The sequence below is a fragment of the Rhododendron vialii genome, chromosome 1a, assembly GCF_030253575.1.
Source record: "Rhododendron vialii isolate Sample 1 chromosome 1a, ASM3025357v1".
Classification (NCBI taxonomy): domain Eukaryota; kingdom Viridiplantae; phylum Streptophyta; class Magnoliopsida; order Ericales; family Ericaceae; genus Rhododendron; species Rhododendron vialii.
This window is the reverse complement of record NC_080557.1, coordinates 46,624,151-46,648,076: the sequence shown is the minus strand read 5'-3', so window position 1 is coordinate 46,648,076 and position 23,926 is coordinate 46,624,151. Positions and strand designations below refer to the sequence as shown.

The following is a 23,926-nucleotide window of genomic DNA, read 5'->3' as shown; positions in this document are numbered from 1 at the left end:
TTAACACTTCTTAAAGCACTTTAACACATAAAAATTTGGGTGTTCTTGTCGTTTTCAGCGTTATTTACAGTTTTTTGGGCTGTCGTTAATATTTTTGTATAATAATGTGATCATTTAACTTACTAAGGTACTGATTTTGGATGTGGCACATGCATTTCGAAGAGCGTAGTTACTACTCGGTACTTTTCATTCAATACAAATTAATACTACTAAACTGGGGTTGACTAGTGATTTTATTTAATTATGATTTATAGAAAACTAATGAGATTCAAAAGAATTCGAGTCTGAGAATTACTTCGTATTAGAGCTGTCTCAAATAAATTTTAAACCATCAAAACACAAGCTGAAATTTGAAGCCGTTTCTGCAAGACACACGATCGAGCCTAACACAAGTCGAACTCAAGCAAGTTCCGGTTCGTTAGGGGGTGTTTGGCAACTGCTTTTTTGCATTTTTGCATTTCCATTTTGGGATTTTGGCTGTTTGGCTGTGGCTTTTCAAACCACATTTTCCCAAAATGCATTCACCGTTTTTGACAAAAGAAAAAGAATCTGAGAATCTAGCCACCAGGAGCTTTTCCCATTTTTTCCGTTTTCCATTTTCGCTGCAATGACCAAAATACCCCCAAGTAATCTACAAAGTTACCTGTTCTGCCGTCCCATTTATTTCGTTACGTACCTCTGCTATCCACACCAGATACTTGTTCCAAATTAGTTGTGTGTTCAAATTTTTTGAGAGAAAAGAGAATGGACAAGAGAGAAGAGAAGAATTTTTTTGATCGCATGTTCAATTTTTTTTTCTACTTGTTCCATATCAGTTGTGTAATGTTGGACTTGTGTGTTTGTCTTCTTTTTTTTTTTTCCTTCCGTTTGTACTTTTCTTTATTTGCTAATATTGAGGGTTTGTGTTTCTCTTATTATTGTTTTTTCGGTTAGAGAATCATTAAATTAAGTATACTACTTTTTTTTCCAAATATTACTTATAACATGGCAATGAATATTTATTCTAAACTATTCAATAATAAATTAAAATAATAAATAAACGAATGTAGCATGTAAAGAAATGAAATTTCAAAAAATAAAAGTAAAGAAAAAACATATTTACACCTGTTATAAGAAAATAATAAAGACAGAGGGCAATATGATAAAAATCCAACCCATAATTTATTTTCGACAATTATCTACCAAACACTACTACAATTTCAAAATACATTCTGCACCAATTTCCCAAACACTCATACCATACTCAAAATACATTCTGGTCATAATCCAAAAAGTTCAAAAGCCAAAAAGTTGAAAATGAAAAGCCAAAAAGTAGGCTCCCAAACACCCTCTTATTCATCTTATCATCATCATCATCATCATCATTATTAATGTGCAGGTGAAGTGTGTGTCACTAAAATTGTTTACGGGGCATTTAGGACTCCACACATAATTAAACACGCGCAAGTGTGCGTCCAATTATTTTTTTGTACGGAATATCGTCCTTGTAATTTTATGTAGATTTCGCTTTTAATTTCTTGTGCAACTTTCAACCTTTTTTGTCGGCTGCATACATCCTGCATGCGTACGAAAAGTCACGCATATGTTGGATGATGAACGGAAAAATGCTATCGAAAACCCAATGGGCCACCAACAGCTCAACCACAGTCCTAATCCCTTTGCAAGTTTACCCGAGATATCAACGCTCATGACCTGGTTCGACAAGGCCCACGTTGGAGTCCTACAGTTTCGTATTGGAGCTAAACATATAGAGTGTGTGTATATATATATACTTGGTACACAGCCAGTAAGTGGTGGCGCTTTAGCTTCGATCCGAACGTAGGTGCGGTGAAATCTTCTACAAATTATGGTGTGGTGTGATGTGGCAAGGTAGTACTCTCGGCTGATGTGACGGGTCACGGGTACCTTATGTGGAATTCCATTTCACTGAAGAATCTAACCAGAAATGTTCTTTCACCCAACGTTCTGAAATTGAAGGTATACCCACTGATACAAGTCCTAATTTAGATAGTTTGGACCCCCACACAAGCTTGACTAAATTCTAGGGTCTGGCTGGCGTAGACAATCAAACTAGCTAGGGATAGGGATACTAAGAAAGAAAGAGAGTTCAATATTCATCACATAAACTAAGAAAGAGAGTTCCGCATCACACGGGTGCACATAGTCGCAGCATACATAACAAACAAAACAACAGCAAAGTCTAACTGGCCTGGCTAGCTAGCCTAGTCTAACACTTGCCTATTGTTAATGCTATCTCCGATGATAACAAACTCCCCCTAATGGAAATAGGCATTTCGGCCAGAACTACAAGGTGATCTGCACACTGATTTGCCGAACGATAGTTATGGCTAGAGCTAAGCGATACGAGACTTTATAAAGTAGTAACCCGATACTTTGAGTTTGTGATCTCATGTTACTTGAGTAAGTTGATACGAACAATTTGAATTATTAAAAAAATCGTGTTAGTAACAAATTTTAAATGCCATACGTACGTATGGTATCATGGTTTTTGTATGCATATTACAACAGTATATATAATTTGATTTTCAAATTGGTGTAAAGATCGAATTAACGTAAAAAAAAATCATGCACAGAAGAATTTTAGTTTTCAACTAAAAATAACACGACTACTAATTAAGAACAGAAAAAAAAATTGAAACGGAAGAGAATAAGCTTTGGACATGAAGGAAAAGGGAGTAATAATTTGGAAATCAATTTTCAGAATATTTTATGCCATTACGTAAATAGACAATAATTCGCGTGTAGGCTCATGAACGGAAGTGCTAGAGCATAACTCTTTCGTTTGACTGTTTTATAATATTTCGAAGTATCAAAAAAAAAAAAAAAAAAAAAAGAGGAAGCGCTAGGGCGAGCGTAAAACCTCCTTTGAAACATGTTACTCATCCCAAACTGCTTAAATCTGCGAAAGTGAATATCAAAAGCGGGAGCGCAATACGAGAGGGGAGACCGGGAGCTCAAACATTTTAAAGGTTTATTACGTGACTATAAAAGACAGGACACGGGATGGCAATAAAAAGGCCATACGTATGGTATCATGTCTTTAATGCACGGAAATAGACAATACTTAAGTCACATAATTCGCGTGTGGGCACATGTACGGAAGCGCTAGTGCGAGCGTAAAACCTCCTCTGACACATTCCGAACTACATAAATCCGTGAAGATCAAAAGCGGGAGCGCAGTACGAGAGGTGAGACCAAGAGCGCAAACATTCTAAAGCTTTATTACGACTATAAAAGGAGAAGAGAGAGAAAGAGCAGAGAGAGTACCGGTCGGCTGAGGAGGAGGGAGAGTGATCGGATCTAGGCCGTTCAAAAGACGTTTGGACGGCTCAGATGCGCGCCGAATACCGCCATATGGTACCCAGTTTGCGCCAAAAACTTTTCCTAAAAAGACAGGACACAGTATGGCAATAAAAAGGAAAGTGCATGGGATGCCCTGCAGCGGCGCACATGGAATAGGGTTTGACGCTGGCTGCCCCTCCGACGACTCCTCCCCAACTTCACATGGCCCCACTCCTCTACTCCATCAAACCATTCACATGCCATATCTCCCGCAACAATTGGGTCCCACCTCCCTATCCCTTTCTTTTTTTAATGAAAAAATTATCAAAATTATTTTGGGTTTTTTTTATTAGTAGTAACAAGAAGAAAAAATTCTCCAAAAATACCCTTACACTTGACAGTGAACGCAGATGGAATTAGACTAAGGGACCATTTAAACACGTATTGTGAATATTGGGGATTAAATAGACACAATTTATATATTAGGAATCAAATTAACATTTTACTAATACATTGGGGACCAAATAGTTGGATAATGTGGGTAAAAAAAAAAAGCCAGAAAAAATTCTCCAAAAAAGTCTCATTCCATTCACATGTACTAAAAGTGGGTGAACAAAGAATGCTGCTCTTACTTGTTTCACTAAAAGAGAGAAGAGTATCTCGTTCGCTCGGTAAAAGTGTAGCAAGTGTAACTTGCAATGCGGATGGGGGCAATCCAATTTTTTGTCGGATGGTCTTCTGTTTTTTCTCCTGTCTTCCCGCTTTGTTTTCCTCTCTCGGTAAACAAGTGTGCTTAGTGAGTTCCTCTATCGATGTACCTTTTTCGAGCCAATAAAATAAAATTTCCTTTGCCGAGCAAAAAAAAATTACGTTCGACGAATAAAATTACTATTCGTTATACAGAAAGATTTTGTAGGCCGTTCATTTTTTTCGTCAAAGGTTAATCGTGTTTGATGTATATATGTTATATAAGCATCGCTCGACTAGGTAGTTGGAAAGTTTAAAAAAAAATGACTAGCTAGATATTTGCCCGATCGATCAAAGCACATGCAAAAATGGTTAATTTGGATTTGGGTTGAGCTTAATGTTTTTTCTTTTGTGGACCATGATAGACCTTTAGGTGTTTTGGGCTTGCCCGTGTGGTGTATTATCCAACTATTTGTTGGATCTCCTTCCCTTTTCCCCGTTTTCAATAAAATTCATTTTTGCCGATCAAAAAAAAGCACATGCAAAAATGCGGATAAAAAAAAAAAAAAAAACACATGCGCTAAAAAAGTGTTTTTCATAAATACAAGGACATTTTGAGATTTGGCTGTCACATAAATGCCAGAAAATTAATAAGCGGGGAACAAGGCCAGCATACAATGTCACCATGTTCTTTCTTGCACTTCTGATGTGTGTGTGTGTGTGTGTGTATATATATATATATATATATATATATATATATATATATATATATATTACCTATACTATTAATTAAGAACACGTGAAATGTTTGTGATATTTTTGGTTTTCTTAAACATCTCATTATAAACTGCTATTTATCGGAGATTATGTAGTACTGTGTTAAAGGAAGTGTTGGGATAAAAAATGGAGAAATTCTTGGTTGCAAATGGGGCACCACGTGGTACCCTTCGCGCGCATGATCCGGAACGTCCAAAAATGCAACTGAAGGTCCAGATTGAAAGTACCGAATGGTTTTGAAAAAAATGAAAAGGTGTGTTTCAATCCGGATTGTCGGTTGCATTCTTGGACGGTCCGGATGTGCACGAACGGTACCATGCATATCAGTCGTACCCTATTTGCACCCAGAATTTCTCTAAAAAAAATGAAGTAAAAACCAGTAGTGGGTCAAATAGGATCGAACAGGAATTAAACAATGAGCTTTGTAATTTTTTTTTTTTAGAGCAAATATAAGGGGGGGAAAGAATACATATTTGGGGATATTCTTTTGCTTTTTTGTTCTATTTCGTAGGATTGGAAAAAAAAAAAAGCCAAAATGAATGTGTATTTTTCAATAAATCATTTCTATTTTTTTTTTTTGATGAAGGTCAAGAGGGTAATAAATCATTTCTATTTAACTTGCAAAAGAAATGAACAAAAGAGTTATAGTGCCGTCACATATGTTTCCCAATTTGGAAGGGCCACCTCACCCACTATGTATGCCATATCAAATTCATAAAATGTAAAACAAACAGAGCTATAAAAAAATTTTAAAAAAAGCCAAATACAATTAGTTGGTCAGTTTTGTACACTCTTCACGGCAAGAATTGATTACTATATCTTACATATAGATTTTTTTCGATGTTCGTTTATTTTTTTTTCTCGTATGGGGCTATCTTCAATATAGATTTATTTTTTTCTCTTATGGGGCTATCTTACATATAGATTTCTTTCGATGTTCGTTTTTTTTTTTTCCTCGTATTGGGCTAGCAATCGATCTTAGCGTATTCTATATATATTGAGCTAGGTTTAATTATTGCAAGTCTCACAATATTGATGTTATCTTCTATAAGTGGGATTCTCTCACCGGTCGAACATTGAAAAAATAAAAAATAAATAAAAACCTAAAAGACGAAAAATTAAAAATTAAAAATTAAAAAAGAACTAAAAGAGGCATGCAAGCATATGATCATCCGCAAGTTGATTAACCCATTTGGCCCCAACACACCCCTCTCCCTTTCAACGTCCCTCTATTATTGCTAGCCTACACCTATAGCATTTACTAAACTTCCACTTTAATTCTCCCATAAATTTTGGTTTCTTGAAAAAAAAAAAAAAAAAAAACTTTCTCCCATAAACAAAGCACTCAAAGCAAACAACAGGAGAGAGAGAGAGAGAGAGAGAGAGAGAGTGATGGAGGTTGGCCGGAAAATGGAAAACGATCATGATAAAGCTAACATGAAGTTCGAGGAGACGGAGCTGCGGCTAGGGTTGCCGGGTGGCGGGGGAGGAGGAGGAGGAGTGGAAGGAGATATTCATGGGGTGAAGAATAGTAATAATACTAATAACAACAACGGGAAGAGAGGTTTTGAGGAAATTGTGGATTTGAAGCTCAACCTTTCGTCTAAGGTACCGATTGAGAAGGTGAAGATCAATCCCTCCAACGATCCGCCAAAGCCTCCGGCCAAGTATGCGATCCACCGTACTTGTTCTTTTGTTACTGATTTGTTGTTTTAGAATTTACTCTTTGGTGCATGCTCATGTTCTTTTATTTTTGGTAGATTTATTTAGATTCACAGTACATGTTCATGTTGATGATCTAGGGTTCGCTAAAGTATCTTTTCACAATAATATAGATTCATTTGGAGAGAGAGAGAGAGAGAGAGAGAGAGAGAGAGAGAGAGAGAGAGAGAGAGAGAGATTACAATTTAAATGTTGAATTTTTTTTTTTCTGAACTTCCATAGTATTTTCTTCAAGTTTATTCAAAAAATCTCCCTTGGGTTTTTCAGGGCACAAGTAGTGGGTTGGCCGCCGGTCCGATCCTTCCGTAAGAACATACTGACCGTCCAAAAGAGCGGCGGCGACGAGGAGAAAGAGAAATTAACTAGCGGAGTAGCAGCTTTTGTGAAGGTTAGCCTACATGGTGCACCTTACTTGCGTAAAGTGGACTTGAAAACGTACAAGACTTACAAAGAGCTCTCTGATGCATTGGGCGACTTGTTTAGTTCCTTCACCGTTGGTAAGCTCAAGACCTAGAAAAATTGTCACAGAAAGTTTCATTTTTTGGCCTAGCTAGAGATTCGCTAAATTTGACATAAACTATACCGAGGTTAAATCACACAGAATATTTGTAACGACCCAAATTTCAAAAAATCGGAGCGTTCCAACATTTATCATTTGCATACTTTTTTTTGATTCTTATTCTATAGATGTTTTTTTTATCCATAGCGTGGATTCGGTGTCAATTCTGTGCACCTAGCATTTCTATCGTGTTTATTTTTGCTTTTAGAGATCGAAATTGTGAATAGAATAAAACTTGCTCTTCTTCTCTCTCTTTTTCTCCCGACTAATAAGTAAAACTAGAGGTGTGTTTGGATCATGAATTTGCGGATTTATGTAGGGGAAAAAAGGTAAAGATTTCAATTTAATTTTTCCTCACATCCAACCATGAAATTTTAATTCAAAAAACACAACTAACAGGTCTGTCATGCATTTATTAGTTTCTCCATATTTGTATGATCATCAATATGGAATGATTTTTCTCGAAGGTAACTGCGGGATGAAGGATTTCATGAATGAAAGCAAACTGATGGATCTTTTGAGTGGTTCTGATTTTGTTCCAACTTATGAAGACAAGGATGGTGATTGGATGCTCGTCGGCGATGTCCCTTGGGAGTAAGTCCAAAATTCTCACTCATTAATTAGAATAACTCCCTTGAGATAGAGTAGATTTAAATGGGAAAAAAAAAATAGAATAAGTACTCCATTCACCACGTACTACAACGAAAAGTCGTATTACTTTTTTAATCAAAAAATAAAATACTTTTTTACATAATAATAGAGACATATCGTATGGGGTTCACTGATTGGGCTATATATATAAGATGACATATCAAATAATACGATAATATCATTTCTAGATATGGTCACCACAATATTACAGCCATTTACAGGTGATTAATATCTCATAGCCTCAAAATCAGCTATGTGTTTGGATCAAGAAAAATAGTACAAGCTAGCAAGGCTAAAGAACATGACACGAAACTAATGAAACGAAGTTGGCATTGTTCACTTCATATCTCTTATTCTAATTCCTTTCCCCTTTCCACATCAAACAGGATGTTTGTTAATTCTTGCAAGCGCCTACGCATAATGAAAGGAACGGAGGCCAAAGGACTCGGTTAGTACATTTATTCCTACAAAAGTATATTCCGGGGCATATTTATGTTATCAACGTACACTAATTCACCATTTTAATTTGGATACTATTATTTCAGAACCAAGGGCCATGGGAAAATGCAAGAACAGAGATTGAAGCAGTAATCAAGACCCCAGCATGCAGCCTCCTGCTCCCTTGATCTTTGTGAAACACAAATCAAGAATAAAAAGAGGGGAATGAACTGCGGAGATCGATTGAGCAGGGTGCTTAATCTGGGTTGATCTGTATTATGCTTTGTATTTAGTGTGAGCTACTCCACATAATACGTACTTCTTGTGTAAGTATTTGCATGTTATCGGGAAAACGATAACCCGGCCGTACGTGTGTTTCAAGAATTTGGCTTTGCATGTCTTGTTTGATTTTGCCTGAACTAAAGGCTTGCTTGATAAGAGCCATAATAATGTGGTTACTATTTGTCTTTGTTTAGTGCTGTAAACTAGCCAGATTAGTTCGATTTTTCAATGAATCGAGCCGACGAACAAGTTTTAATCTAGCCAAATTGGGTAGGTTAAATTATTCTTGAATGCATTTTTCATTCCCTTTATCCGGAGGGCGGTCGAAGGAAGAGAAAGATCCAGAAACATTCTCTCTTGCTTGAATCTGAAATAGAGGAAGCGCAAAAGCCGGAGGCAGCGTATTGAAAGAGCTTCTGCTAGACGCTACACAAGCCACCGTTGAGCTTAGAACCTATTATCGATTAGTTTGATTAGTTTTACACATTTATCTTTGTTCCTTCAATAACCTATTATCGATTCCCCGTTTCTCGATAATTGTCAAGCAAGCATGTCTGAAGGGTATGTCTGAATTATGGAATCGCAAAAAATTATTTAAAATGGGAAATTTTAGGAAAAGTGAAGAAATATTTGAAGATCCATTCCAATTTTTGGATATGGGGATTGAAGTATCAACGTGTTCTGTTCCATTACCTTTGTACAAGGAGGGAACAAGATCATGTGGGTGTCGATAGGGCATTTATTCGTGCCCATCTGTATGGTTGGTGCGTTTATTCTTATGTAAAAACATAGGGGTAACAACTAACAAGGTCGTTGGTGAGTTTTTTTTTTTTCTACTAAGCAAAAAGGGTAGAGGAGGGGGCGACCGAACATAGCAACCCTCTCGTGAGTGTGACCATAGAAACTCCAGACCCGTGGCGGATCCCGGGAGAGACCAAAGAGCCATAGCAACTACCTCCCCGCCAAGGGCTAGCGGGCCAAAGCCGGGCTGCTCAAGAGGACCAAATTTGAGAGGGCGTCGTTAGCACGACTCGAACTCGAGACCTCCTGGATCACCCAAACCCAATGGGGATAAAGCCTCGACCAACAAGGTTGGTGAGTTTAGTTGATGAGGTCGTACTCCTATTTATTTAGAGGGTCATAGTTATTGCTGGCAAATTGTACTATGCAATCACTCTATAGATCTGAGGTTGCTGACAATTCTTTGGAAACATCTCACCTAATGTGTGTGTGCGCGCGTGCGCGAGACTATACGGGGAAAAGAGAGTCAATGTGTTAGTATATCCTGATGATACAAAGGAAAATCACCTGCGCAAAGAATTTTATACTTGGAATATTTTCTCAAATGACTTACAGGCCTCGAGCTTGACAGACTATGACAGCACTAGAGACCAGGGCAGTGTATCAAACCTTTGTGAAAAAATGAATTAAACTGAATGAAGTAGAGAGTTACTAGTATCATACAATGAAACGAGAAAGTTCTAACTGCTACCTTTATTTTGTACTATAATAACTTGAGAGCAAAATGGATTCACCAACCTTGAAGCCGGATCCGATTCAGTTGAAAAGATGGCTACATTTTCACTTTTGGTCAACTTGTTTATGCCTTCTCCATTATTAGACTGTTTCTCCTTATTATAACAGGATTGAACTGAATTGACCATTGTCTATCTTCTGGTTACAGGTGTGGATTCAAATTCAGAGATCAACCGACTTGATAATCAAATCTGCATTTTTCTTCGACTTCATTATGAGCTCTGCATTAGGCTGGTCATTGTGTTCTATCTGCATGGTGATTTACTTATAGAAGATACAAAAATCCGAATCTTAAAGTGAATAAAAAAGCCAAAGGAACTAGCTAAACAGATAAGAATCAAGAAAAGTACCAACGGAAATTATGGAAGTTAAAAACACCACGAGGTCGATGTCAAACTTACCCGCCATTTAGCAACATCCGGAGGCTTTCCTATAATGGACAGACAAATACGACGAAACCAATAAGCCTCCGTTTCATCATACATGTAACGTTTTTAGACAAGTGATTGGTCTAGGAGTGCATACCAGTCAATATATGTCTCTTTAAAACCCGTTGCATTGTTGTCTCAATGTCAACCTCGATGAACCTTTGAAGTTATATTTTATTGGTCAGTAAAACACAGTGGAGGGGGTGATGAACATGAGATATCAACTATATTATAACCCCATACGAAATTGCCTGTAAAGCAGCCAAAAACATTTAGCTACCACCGTCAAAGGTAATATATTTGAAGCAGCGAGCACTCAACATTAGTCTGCAGAATGTTACATGTTTCTGGTGTCTCATCCTATATACATCTGCTAGTTAAACTCTGTTTGGTACAAGGGCACTAGAACGGAAGCAAGAGCCAAGAGAGGAAGAAAATGTAGTATTAAAAGGAAAAAGCTTCCACACATAGCATTGATGAGGATTTTCATTTCATTTCATTTCCAAAAGTTGTGATATTCAAATAGAAACTTCTTTTTTATGAAACCCAGCCGGCTTTCAAACAAAAGTGTTTCTTTTAACTGTATTGCCCGTTTCTATTAAAATTGTCTAATTCCATCAATATATTTCGGTAAAAGTATGCCTCATGTGGGAGGTAGGAGTGGGAAGAGTATAATGTGGGAGGTAGGAGTGGGAAGAGTACTTGAGGTCGCCCTCCGGGTATATGGCGGTTGCTACAATGGTGCTCGAGAGCTCGGGGCGGACTTAGAGAAAGAGAGGGATGGCAGTAAAGAGTAGGTGTATTGAATGCTTGTTGGATACTTGTTATATATGAGCCTTGGAGATGAGAGAGAGCCAGGTGTGAGGCTCCCCCCCATTGGTGGGCAGAGTGGAGGTTGACATTGTTTCATCTTTTAGTCCCAAGTCAGGCCTTGGAGCTTGTAATCAAGGAACCAACAGAGGCTATTTCGGTGATACATGGAGACCCGTATCATCTGCCGAGTCAGGCGAGGTATGATACGGGCTCCGAGGCGCCAGGCGGTAGGTATGATACTTCTTTCGAGATGTCAGATGGTGGTCAATTCCCCTTCTCTCTCTAGGACCGATCAAGTTAGAGCTCGCCGGAGGCAAGCTCGTCCTCCTTAACAAACCCCTTGCTCTAGCCTCCAAACCACATTCCTCCTTAGGTCCTGAGCGAAGTACCTAAGCCCTGCTCCCGGCCTAGGATAGTGTATAGAGTCGCCTTTAAGTATTCCGGAGTCTTCGAAGTGTTGAGTAGGAGGTGAGGTACCCGGAGGTGACCTCACTCCTCCATGGGTGGGGAGTTCCTGGAGGAGGCCTTGCTTCTCCGGATGCGGAGTTTGTGGAGGAAGCTTGCTTCGGCGGAGGCAAGGTTCGTGGAGGAGGTATTGCTCCTCCGAAGACATAGTTTGTGGAGGAAGTCTCCTCCTGGGCGGAATGTATAATTTGTAGAAAGCTTCACTTTGGCGGAGGCAAGGTTCGTTGAGGAAGCCTTGCTCCGCCGGAGGTGAGTATCATGGAGGAAGCCTTGCTTCTCCCGAAGGTGAGGATCGTGGAGGAAGGCTTGCTCCTCCTGGGAGTTAGTATTGTGGAGAAGGCCTTGCTCCTCTTGGAGGTGAACATTGTGGAGGAGGCCTTGCTCCTCCTGGAGGTGAACTTTGTGGGGGAGGCCTTACTCTTCCTGGAGGTGGATCTTGTGGAGGAGGCCTTGCTCCTCCTAGAGTTGGATCTTGTGGAGGAGGCCTGCTCCTCCTAGAGGTAGATCTTGCAGAGGAGGCCTGCTCCTCCTAGAGGTGACTATTGTGGAGGAGGCATTGCTCCTCCCGGAGGTGGTCATCGGCGGGGTTCTTGGAGAAGGTGCATCTGGTTGCGGGATATATTGTATACCCACACCTCACATATCTTTTGAAAGATGATGAAAAGTTGTGAGCTAAATGCATAGAACCTTAAACATAAATGAAGCCACATATAGTTCCTAGGTTGGTAGTCCTACATATATATGGGGAGAGGGGTCCAGCAGTAGTTACCAACAGTCTTCTTCGAAATCCTTATTTTGTAGCTAATTCCACATGTTTTTGTCGTCAAATATTAATTAAACATAGTAAAAATTTCATGGAAGTGTCTATTGCTTACCACTTCTCATCAAAAACAGATGATATATCCTTCCAAACCCCTTTGTCCAACAGCAGATAATTACCTTCCACTATCACCACCTTGTGTCTGCAACCAGGGTAAAAGATGATGCACGATAGATGGATAAAGTCATAGTTCAACCATTTCAAGGTGCTACAAACACAAACCAAACACCGAATGAAACAGAATGAATGGAACAATCGGATATATATTGCCAAAAAGAACAATGGAATGCTATCTGCTCAAGAAATTTCTGATGCTCTCATGGAGGTGAGAACATCTTGATCGAAAGCTCCACAGTTCTGAATAGTGAGAAAGACTTTTCAAAATTCGATCAAATCACTCGAGAATCTTGGAACAGGAACTCCAGCCAGAAGTATTGACTCTTTGTTTCAGAGGCTGGGGAGAGGGGCTAAAAGCAGAATGTAACGAGATTTAGCCTCATATTCATGCTGGAGTAGTAACCATATGGAAACATAAATTATACTCCACAACCACAAGGAAACATCTCAGAAACAATTTATTTCAAAGGTCATAGCAATTTTCATCCGCTAGTTTCAGAATAAGAAGTCATTATTAGTGACTACAAAGGTTACAAAGCTGACATCGTGCAGGGTTTAAAGCACAGAAGTTACTATGAGTAGCCTTTTCACTTTTAGGGATATTCTGGTGAGTAGATAAGAGGCAATTCCAAATTTTATCATCTTCAAAGATAAAGCCCTTATAAGCCGGACATAACTTCATAGTTCATACTCTCCAGTGTATCAGCCATCAGGGATAATGGCCTTGTACATATCTCAGGGATAAGCACTTTAAATCTTATTGAACCCTCCACTTCATATTAGGCCATGCCTTTTTTGAGTTCACAATATAGATACTAATGCCACAAAGGTGTATCATCCCTTACAAACCAATTCCTAAGTTCAAACTTTGTATCCGTACAAGCTATTTTATCAAGTCCATCATTGGAACAGTGTAAAAGAGACTCTTTGAGTATGGTGGGATCTGCATCACCATAGTCAGCCTTTGGAGTGTTTAGTATTTCAAGGGCGAGGTGTTTACCATTGCATTCACATGCAAGACAAATTTTTAATCCCTTTCCTAGAGAAGGAGAATTTGAACAAGAATCTTTTCTGCAATAAGAAAGAGAACAAAAACATACTGCAGGTTCACAAAAATGTCATCTTTCACTGGATCTCCAACGCCATGGTCAAATGAAGGAGCATAAACTGATCCCTGAAAGAGCCATCATTACTCATCAGAACTCAACATGAGGAGAGAACACGTGTACAGAGTGGCTCCGAAATTCTCCCTTTCTTGCCTGAGGCAACAGAGTATGAAAGACAAATATAGAAGATAACTCCTAAAAGAATGACCATCAACACAAGTAGCAGCTCACCTGAACTCTTAAAGTATTGAGACACTTGAGCAGTAGTTCAGGATCAAATGTCCATGGAGCTGGTTCACCAAAAAAACAAGTAATGCTTCAAACACTAATCATCTAAAACTAAAAACAAAGAATTACAAGACAAAAGAAACTCACCACCCCTTCTCGCGTGAGCTTCCTCTGGATCCTACGTTTGGGAAAAAGTACGTCTAAGAATAAGAAATTTCAATACCACAAGCCTGCTCATTCGTTTTGAGTGTGTGCATTCCCAGGAATGCACATGCACATATTACACATACAAAAACATGACTATATTCCCATAGCAATCAAACAATATGTGTATCACGACGAAAAATAGGAATATATGTTCTGAAATCGCTAGCTCTCCAAACAATGTGTATCACGATAAAAAATGGGAATATATGTTCTGAAATCACTAGCTCTCTTCAGATAATTGGAAATCACCAAACAGCAACAACAACAACAAAAAAAAAAACTGTGGTTTAAGTTTTACTATGTGTGCAGCTACGTAAATAAACTGTGGTTTAAGTTTTCCTCTTACGTTTAAAATACTGCTTTCGATCAAGGCTACTGTTACACCCACCATGACAAAACGCAAGAACAGCTGCTACCCATAACATACAGACATTAGCAATGTCATAAACAGAGGAATGACAACCTCCATTGCATCCAGTTGATGACGATAAAGGTGGAACCCATCCATTGGAAGGACTGCAGCCACTTCTGGTGGATCGACTTGTGAATCGAAAGAACATGACTTTTCAGGCCATAACTTATTTACTCGCCGAACTATTTCATTTGCAATAGTGCTCTTCCCAGCACCAGGAGGACCAGCCAAACCCACAATGTGCCTGCACAACACAGTAGGCAGATAGTTTCATACAATTTGTCAACCAAAGGAGCAGCAAAAAGAAACGCTTTACAGTGATACTGGTGAAAGAGTTGCAAAAATTTATGTGTTGGCGATTCTTAACTATTCATTTCTTGTCCAGTTTCTGGTCCCTGCAGGCTGCAGTCCACGGAAGAACCATGCAGATGGACAGAAGGGAACCACGATAAGGAAAGGAATTCGTATTTTTTTTCAAATTGTACTAGTTCACATGCAAGAGAAGGTTCAATTAAAGAATTTGGACAAGGCCCAAGAAATGTCATACAAATGTATGTAGTTAATAAACCATGGATCAAATCGTTGAATCAAATTTTGCTCTCCTACAGTCTTTTTGTTCTTTCGGTTCAAGTTCCTTATGGATTCAGTTATAAGACAAGTAAATATTGTATTGTCACACAACGAAATCGCTGTATGAGACTTGACATGAACTTTAAATAAAGCACTGAAAACTACTTGAGACTACATATGCTCAACGGCAACATCAAATCATGCAGAAAATGAGAAAACCCATAAAATGCTGTTTCCCTATTCAAGAAGCTGTAACTTACTTGAAATTAGGATTTGAAGCTACTGCTGCTGTTGGAACAAGACGTTCAGCCAAAGCATTGTATATGTCATCCATGCAGCTTTAATGGATAGAAAAAAAGAGCAATTAATAGATATAGCACGCAACTAAACCAACAGACAACTATATATACGGAGGCACACAAGCCCCAGGTAAAATCAATGACATAGTTACACAGGTAGAGAGATTCCTAAATCCAATAAGTGGCCTTTTCTCTTGTACACTTTAATTAAGTGTAGAATGAACCAAAGACATGACAACTTGGCAAATAAGGTGTATCAAAAACCATAAGTATGGCACTTAGAAATATGAAATTGCTCCTCGGAAAATTAGCACTACAATTATGACATTGGAATACTTGTCCCCTTCACTAATGCCAGAATTTCATGTAAATACAACAGAAATTAAATCTAATCCACTTCTTCGTACTCGACCACCTCATAGAAGAAAAGTGCAAGAAATCTATCTCAAAAGTAGATTATTTTCCTAATCACAACTTGGATGTCACATGGATTTGCAACACCATTAAATTTCCATTTCATGTAATCTCATCGTGCAAAGTGGTATACCTGGCCTCTACCACATGAACTTCCTTCTTTTGGCTACATGCCACCTGAAATATAATAATGTATGATCAACACAAAGAGCGTACTATCATAAGTTAAACAGAAAGAATGCACTAGTGATAAGTTCAACAGAAAGGATAAACGTGTAAGGCATAATGAAAACAACATATGAAAAATTTCTCCTGAATCAATAAACAGAGTAAGAAACTCAATTATACAATTACAAAAGTGAACCTGCAGGCTGTGTCTCTTTAGAAGGTGAAATTCCGTTCGACCCAATCGCTCAGCTCCTTTACTTGGCGAAATGGAGACAGAAACTCGGTTCCAAGTCAGAAGCCTTTTTCTTTGGGGAAACGATATCTCTGCTATATATACAAGAACATCGATTACTTCCAACAATCTTCACGTATCTGTGTGTACTTTAGAATGTCTGCTCAACTTTAAACAGTAGCATATTTAGTCATTCGTGGGAAGTAACAAGAGAAAGAACAAAATGTAATCATTCGTATTTTGTAATCAAATAAATCCAGTACTTTGCAAACTCTGTGTTAATGACTGTGCTGCATCAATATAGTAAACTGCATATAGGATGGGGAAAAACCGCTGTACAGTACGAACGACATTCGACATTGAAATCTATCCCGAATTAGGGTTTCTGCGGGGTTAAAGAAAGTAAATAATCACGATTTGAAGTAAATTAGTGGTGGAAAAGCTGTATAAACAAAATAATCAACGATTCTGTGTCAATTGAGATTCGAGTAATCGATCATTACAACAAACTCACTTCAGAATTCAGATAACTACTGCCTACATATAATATAATCACACGATTGGATAACTAGTGTATATTTCTTTCATTGAATAACAATGGAGGGAGACCTGATGAAGAACCGAATAATCCAGTTGAGGTTGTAGAAAACAAAGAGACCTCCATTGCCTCGATTCAGACACACGGGGAGAGAGAGAGAGAGAGAGAGAGAGAGAGAGAGAGAGCGCGATGATTCATTCTTCGACAGTTAGCGTTAGCCTAATGATGATGGTTAACAACTCGCGGTTGAAGAGTTCGTGATGCTCTTTGCAAACGTGCCACGTGTGCAGCTAAGAACTAGCTAATTGCGGATTAGTTGGTCCGGGACCTGTTGTATGTGGGGACCGGGGATGCAAACAAACCGACCTGCTCGTGGCTCGGATCGTTTAATAATCGAACCGAATTCGAATTTTAGGCTCATTTAATAAATGATTCAAGTTTAACACTTTAAAATTCGGCTCGACTTGCGAAAGTTCGACTCGTTTGTATAGATTCTGATCGTTTAAAGAGGCTAGTTAAGTAAATTAACCTGGATCGATACAACCGAGTCAAGCTCGAACTCGAACACTATAAAACTCAACTCAGCTCGGCTTATTTACACTCCTAGTTGAATGGTGTTCAACTTATTACCACCACAGTTTGAAACTTCAATTTCTTTTTAATAATTTTGGGAATCCAAACACTTACTATCAACTAATTACGGAATTCTACAGTTAAGACAAACTTCTAGTAAATCGAAGTTTAAATGTGATTCATGGTAATTAAAAAGGAAAAAACTACTTTCTAAAGGTTGTGTTTGGCAACAAATTCTAAAATACTACTATATCAACTACAACCTAAGTGACCTATTGATCATGTTTCTTGTATTTATCTAATTCAACTAAAGATTTAACTTTTTTATTTTACCTGCACTTTTCTTTTCTAGAGGTCTTTTAATTTGTCAATCAGAACTTTCAAAGTGAATTTTCAAATAAGTTTCAGAACATAGAAATGAAAGGGTACGATATAAAGATGAATCCACGCAGACAGCACAAATTAGGACAGCCACACTTTCATCTCCAGCATAATACCATCAGCAAGAAAAACACAAAAAGGCAGATTGAAGATAGAGATAGTTGAAACTTGAAAGGATGGTCAAGTTTTTATTTCGGAAACCAGAGGAATTAATGAACATAAATGGCAGATGTTCACCAAAGATGAATTGACAACTCCCAGATGTTCATTCATTAGAACAATTCTGAGAATTTCAAGAAAGAAATGAAATGTCGTGAATGTGATCAAGGAGAAGGCATCATCCACCAGGCAATTAGCTTCTGAATCTGTGACAATCATGTGAAAAATAAAACTATTTCGGCCATCAAGGATACATGCCCTTGGAACCTAAAAAGTGACAACAAACAAGAAATGGCAACCATGTGCCTACAGCAACAACACAATGCCGAAGGGCAAATCTTCCCTAATCCACAATCACAGTACACTGCCGTTTCGAAACCCTCCTTTGCTTCTTATCATCATAAGATGCCTGCAAGAAGCAGAAGCTAATAAGTAATAAGCTAAGTTTCCAACAGAAAGCACCTCATGGGGTTGAATTCAAAGAGTCGCAAGACGTTCCGGTAGTAAAATTCTACGCGGAACTGTCTGCGATTCTTTAGGCAACTCAAATTTTTGAAGTTGATGGTTGTGTTCTGTTCTGAATATCGTTCATATCAATTATAAGCCATCTTGTTGAAGTAAATTGGTAACATGAAATGGACAACCCGAGGCCCATATTCAGTAGGGTCGGTCCGGACCGACGGTATGCCCAAGCATTAAGACCCGGGAGTCAGTCGGAGATATTCATGGAGTCACGTTCCGAGCATGTGGAACTGACCACGCATCAGCGGAACGTCACAATGACGTCACTAACCAAGGCGGTTACGCGTGACGTCAGGCATGTGCCGCGTGACATCAGGCATGTGCCATGCACGAGTAACTTGGGGAGCAAGTACAAACTGTTTATATATATACAAAAGGATAAATGCTAAGAGAGGTACGCCGCTCCTAATCATAGATCTACTGTTCATTGCTCCCACCTCCAAATACTTAGGCATTGGAGTGCCACCCAGCTAACTCCAGCCGGGTGGCACTAACGGTTGTTACTTTTGCAGGCTAGCTCTAGGAGGAAGGAGGTGTGTGGATCTACCCGTAGAGTGATCTCAAGCCACCACCCCACATTAACTTTCAGCAATTAGTGTTACTGCATCTTTATATACTGCAGACAGTTGCTTGTGGTTCATTCTGTAATGATTACCTGATAGCTGAGAAAATGTGGGACACGAACCCTCTTGGAGCCATCAGCTGATCTCTTAGAAGTAAAATGGTTTTCCAGAGCAGCAGATTCGCTACGGACCTGCAAAAACCAAGGAAAATGCAGATGTTAAAATTACTGAAAAAAGTACTGGTGCCGTACACTTCAACCCATTAAAACAGCATAAGGTAAGTAATTTTGATATTGCCCTAAGAATTTAAAACTGTTCAAGCGGTAACATCAGTCATTCGTTGAAAACAGTCTAGTTTTCCTGTTTCTGGTTCCAGTAATTGGATTAGCAACTAATCAGAGAACTGGGTAGAAGGTCAATGTAAAATTGAATTTAAGATGGTTGTGTACCTGGTTTTGAATGGTCTCGACCAACATATCTTGGCAACCTGACGCATGCACACTACCCAAATTTGGGCACTGAAGTAGTAACCTCTCTGGAGATTTCAGAACAATGTAATTCACGGTTAAAAAAGTGTACACCTAGTGGAAATCAATAAGGCATCAGCTTGAAGACCAATCAGAGAACATACCTGGATGCAAATTTCTACAGGAGTTTAGATTCAAATCATCGAGTTGGGGGCAGTTCAAATATAAAGCCTGCACGTGAAGTCGTGCATTCAGTGATCCAGTCTGAAAAATTCGTCAACAATGCACACAATCTATTTAGACTATAAAATCTTACATCTAAGCCAGAACAACCCCATAAACTTAGTTTTTTGAGCTTCCCATGCTTGATAATTAGCTTTTGGTAAATAAGGTTTAGTTTGCTGTTGGCTGTGTTCTGCAACTCCCAATCATTTTCTGGAGATATTGAACTTTGGGAATTGGGATCACAGATGGTCATCCCGCAGTCCATGAGTTCAAGCAGCGGTAGCTGAGCGGCAGCAAATTGGATTCCACCTAAAAGATACAAGAAGCAAACCAAAAATATATATATCAGAAACCAAAAGTCAAAATAGATTCGTAAAATAGAATCAACATCACATTAGCATCAGAGATTGGCTTGATATATACTTGAAGTGATGTTGGGACATAGAGCAAGGAGTAGCTTTGATAGAGTTTCCGGGAACACATTGCAGATCATACCAATGCCACTGTCACTGATTGTAGACCTGAAACGCAATGTGGTACCGGAATTACAACCTTGAAGAGAAACCTAAGCAACGAGTAATTATTCCTAACAAATCCAGCCCTCCCCCAAGTCCTGCATAGGCTGTATACGTTCCCCATCTTCCATTTATGGAGGTGTCACTATTTCATTAAGTGCTCAAGTCTTGAAGATGCTATAAAATAGTGGAACCTCACAGACTTAATAATACCAGGCTTTCAAGTTCCATTTTTTTCCTCTAGACTCAAATGTAATTGGAACTAAAATGAGAAACATACCCACTTAGATCTAACAACTCCAGCTTTGAGTAGGTTGAAGCAATTGCAGCAACAGATGCATCAGTGATCTCTGATCCAAGCACAAGAGAAAGCATTCGCAACCCTCTGAAAGTTGAAGAAATAGTACAACAATGTCAGACAAGTACTTTGGGAAATATCTTAACCAAGTAAAACATTTACAGTGCTCTGGCACTTACAGGCAGCGCCCACCAAAGAACAAAATCTAGCATCAATTGCATAACCGAAGCATTTAACAAACCTCAAATTTGAAGCGGTAAGAGCGAGCACAGCAGCGTGAGAAAGTCGAACTGATGCAATGTGTATATTTTGTAGCCGTGGGCAGCTCCTACCCAGACCATCCACCATGGCAGTAAGATCAGTGTTATCATTTTCTTGACGAGAAAAATCCAGTGAAATCTCCTTCAATTTGGGACAGTTGAAAACCTACAAATCAGGAAAATGGATGGGATTAGTTAATCTAGTGCACTACATGATAGGAGTACAGGAATATCAAAAGCAAAACCATAAACACACCATGACGGGCATAATAGAACTAACCATCTTAGAAAGACAGTGAAGGTCCGAAAGCCAAAGTGTAGAAATACTTGATGAACAAAGATTGAAACCCCCAAGGTTAGAACAACCTTCCATCTTAAGGCTTGTAAGACATCTTTTCTCAGCAACAAAACGACAAAGTTCATCCCTGCATTAAGATCGTTAGGCTAATCCAATTTATTTTGAGATAATTCAAAATGTGTCGAAACCATATTTCAACTTTCAATAACAAGTAAAGTAATACGTCCATTTCACAAACAGGGATTACTTGAATATAATTTTTAAATTGATTAACAAAAACCACTAGGAGTCTAGGATATAATTGCTGCACTTCCGAAGATCAGAAGGGAGTCCCAAGTAACATACACTAAGAAGTTACCATACTCATGAAGTGCAAAAGGCATCAACAAAGTACTTGTTCAACGGCCTCTAGTAATGAATCAGAAATGATCTATAACCACAAACACTGTGAGTTAAAAATCCAACTCCGGCGCATATTTGTGCCTGTGTGCAAAACACAAACAAACATGAACTCATATGACCTATAAGACAAAGATACAAACTACGACAAATGTGTCTTGTATCAGTACAAGGATCTAACTTTACTGCCTCATTTTAAACTCAACCCCTCATAAAACAATACCCTTATTTACTTCAAATATTGGTTGCACAAACAACATTATGTCAATCATTTCTCATCGTACTTGTTTTATGCACTAATGTATCACGACATCTAACCCTCCAGAAGCTCAACATCGACTAAGTTTCCAAGTTCAACAATATATATCAATCATCAATTTAATGCATACTATAGGTTGTAAATGCAGAACATAAATCTTACCCAGTTATCCGATTGGTTGAAGTGTTAGAAGTAAAGATCTCCATAGATTGCAAGTTGGGACAAGAGAATGCAATGCAGGCCAGCATTGTTGCATCCACGTCGCTGCAACACCCAGGTAGAAAAATATATCAAAACTCAATTGCATAGAAGATATAATAGTAAAATATATATATATATATATATATATGTATATTCATGTAACTTCTGAGTTTCAGTTCTGGTAAATTTGTTATGATTTCTATCTCCTCCTGAAACTGCTATTCTAATTTCTTCAAATCTAAAAATAATCCTACCACCATGAGCACTAAATCCATTATCCATTGAATACTCCTGATTTGTTCAGATTAAGCTCATGAATATGGCCTTGAACGGTTGATTTACTAATTATACCTACTGCATTATGGATTAATAACTTGTAACACATTACTAACCGGTCCCTCATTGAATTCAAGTATATTCCCTCAAGGATCCGGTCTGTATTTTCATCCTATTACTTTTAATGTCAGATCCTAATTAATCTCCATAATCCGGTTCTTGTTAATCCGGTTCAAACTCACTCCGACCGATCCACCCAACAAAACACTAGATCTGATCAAAAACCCTAGAAAAACCGAACCTTTCCATTCTAAGCGAGAGCCTGACAAGCCCCGAACACTTCTGCAACACCGATCCGACGGATCCGACCTGAGCACTCGCCGGAACCCTAAGCCTAAGCTCCTCCGCCGCCCTCCAAATCCTCCTCGCCGTGTCCCTCCACCCCTTACACACCTTCGCCGCCGACAACAGCGCCGGCGGCGGCAACCTCCTCAAAACATCCCATAGAATCGGATCCAACGCACTCTCCTCCTCCTCCTCCACCTCCTCCTCGTCGTCCGAAGACACAGAGTCTCGTACGTCGATGTGGTCGAACGAGAGCGCCCGCCGGAGCACGGAGTAGGTCTCCGCGCTCCGGCGCGGCGGCGACGGCGGCCTGACGACGGAGACGGGGGAAGCGGCGACGGCGGCGGAGGAGGAGTTGGAGTTGGATTCGGTTGGCGTCGTGGAGGCGGCGGGGATGTGGCACGTGTGGCCTCTTTTGGGGAGGCCGCAGCGGCCGCAGTTGTAGCCGCCGCGCTTCTTGCCGCGCTTTGGATCGGGGAAGGAGAGGGGGGAGGCGACGCCGTTTGGGGTGACCGGGTGGGGTTGGCGGGTGTGCATTTTAATGGGTAGGGTGGTGTACTGGGGTTTGGACAGTGAGGGAGAGAGGGGGGAGGGACCGAGGGAGGGAGGGATAGAGAGAGAGACGGATATATAGGTGTGTGGAGACTGGAGAGAGAGAGGGAGTGTGGAAAAGGGGGAGATTTGGGCGCGGGAGATTGAGATATTTTCGCGCCTTGGTTTCGAAAGTATAGTACTTAGAAAATGTGAGGAGCGTGGGTAAACTACCTGAAAGTCCATTTCTGCCCTCGGTTTCCCTTTTCCCTAATGATATTGGTACCTATGGATTTTATACTGATGACGAACCAATAGGCACCTGGGGCCTACTTTGGATTCTGTACAAATGATCCAATCCGTTCAATAATTTTAAAGAAACAAATGAGTAGATCTCATGAAAAATTAGTTCAATCCGAAATGTGTAGGAACTCGATCCAGTCTTTCCCTTTTTCATTTAGATTTCAAGATCCTGTAATCTGAATGAAAAAACGGAAGATTAGATCGAGTACCTACACATATCGGATTGGGCTTATTTTTTGTTGGGCCCACTTGGTTTTTCTTTTTAAATATTAAACGACTCGAATTATTCGTACGAGACCTAGAGTGAGCCTTGTGTGTCCGTTGATTCATCCTTGGTATAAAAGCTATCGGTACCAACTAGTGATGAATTTCACTATTTCAGGATGGTGATGGGGAGCGTGGGTCATCAAATTTCTGCTATAAAAATCCACCAAATTGCTCTAGATAGTGAACTTACGAATTCTCTTTTTTGTGATGATCTCCTCGGAGAGTGAATCCGGCATAAAAAAATTTCTTGGATATGTTTTTACGGGTCGATTTTTTTGCTCCTAAATGTTTAGAGAAATGCAATTAAAAAAA

At 39.3% G+C, this 23,926-nt stretch overlaps 3 protein-coding genes and 1 long non-coding RNA gene across 10 annotated transcripts; 2 read left to right on the top strand and 2 right to left on the bottom strand.

Moving 5' to 3' along the window:
• The first annotated feature begins 5,966 nt into the window (after positions 1–5,966).
• Positions 5,967–8,346, top strand: LOC131321970 (auxin-responsive protein IAA16-like). Its single transcript, XM_058353041.1, has 5 exons — positions 5,967–6,434; positions 6,757–6,986; positions 7,516–7,642; positions 8,086–8,147; positions 8,245–8,346. The coding sequence occupies exons 1-5, from the start codon at positions 6,160–6,162 to the stop codon at positions 8,280–8,282; spliced, it is 732 nt and encodes a 243-aa protein (XP_058209024.1). The 5' UTR covers positions 5,967–6,159; the 3' UTR covers positions 8,283–8,346.
• Positions 8,347–9,821: 1,475 nt separating this feature from the next.
• On the bottom strand, positions 9,822–17,015 carry LOC131321937 (putative uridine kinase C227.14). Of its 6 annotated transcripts, XM_058353005.1 has the most exons (13): positions 16,844–16,971; positions 16,498–16,619; positions 16,199–16,329; positions 15,968–16,011; positions 15,382–15,459; positions 14,603–14,795; positions 14,080–14,110; positions 13,936–13,994; positions 13,699–13,772; positions 12,537–12,623; positions 10,481–10,542; positions 10,357–10,385; positions 9,822–10,204 (listed from the first exon to the last, which is right to left on the bottom strand). In XM_058353005.1, exons 2-13 carry the CDS (start codon positions 16,592–16,594, stop codon positions 10,118–10,120), a joined length of 972 nt encoding a protein of 323 aa, XP_058208988.1. In that variant the 5' UTR covers positions 16,595–16,619; positions 16,844–16,971; the 3' UTR covers positions 9,822–10,117. The 6 variants fall into 6 exon arrangements, with proteins under 6 accessions (XP_058208988.1, XP_058208980.1, XP_058209005.1 ...); XM_058352997.1 differs by lacking the exon at positions 16,498–16,619 and having other exon boundaries at positions 12,537–12,689; positions 16,199–16,326; positions 16,844–17,015; XM_058353022.1 differs by lacking the exon at positions 16,498–16,619 and having other exon boundaries at positions 16,199–16,326; positions 16,844–17,015.
• Positions 11,183–12,364, top strand: LOC131321978 (uncharacterized). Its single transcript, XR_009198669.1, has 3 exons — positions 11,183–11,982; positions 12,127–12,196; positions 12,233–12,364. It is a non-coding gene; the product is annotated as an uncharacterized LOC131321978 (long non-coding RNA).
• An 872-nt stretch (positions 17,016–17,887) lies between the features above and the next one.
• LOC131321928 (F-box/LRR-repeat protein 17) lies at positions 17,888–23,107 on the bottom strand. 2 transcript variants are annotated; one of them, XM_058352968.1, is made up of 11 exons: positions 22,470–23,107; positions 21,854–21,955; positions 21,016–21,160; positions 20,717–20,901; positions 20,458–20,562; positions 20,086–20,183; positions 19,754–19,971; positions 19,602–19,668; positions 19,420–19,505; positions 19,063–19,161; positions 17,888–18,294 (listed from the first exon to the last, which is right to left on the bottom strand). In XM_058352968.1, the coding sequence occupies exons 1-11, from the start codon at positions 23,048–23,050 to the stop codon at positions 18,229–18,231; spliced, it is 1,752 nt and encodes a 583-aa protein (XP_058208951.1). In that variant the 5' UTR covers positions 23,051–23,107; the 3' UTR covers positions 17,888–18,228. The 2 variants fall into 2 exon arrangements, with proteins under 2 accessions (XP_058208951.1, XP_058208959.1); XM_058352976.1 differs by lacking the exon at positions 20,458–20,562.
• Positions 23,108–23,926: the final 819 nt, after the last annotated feature.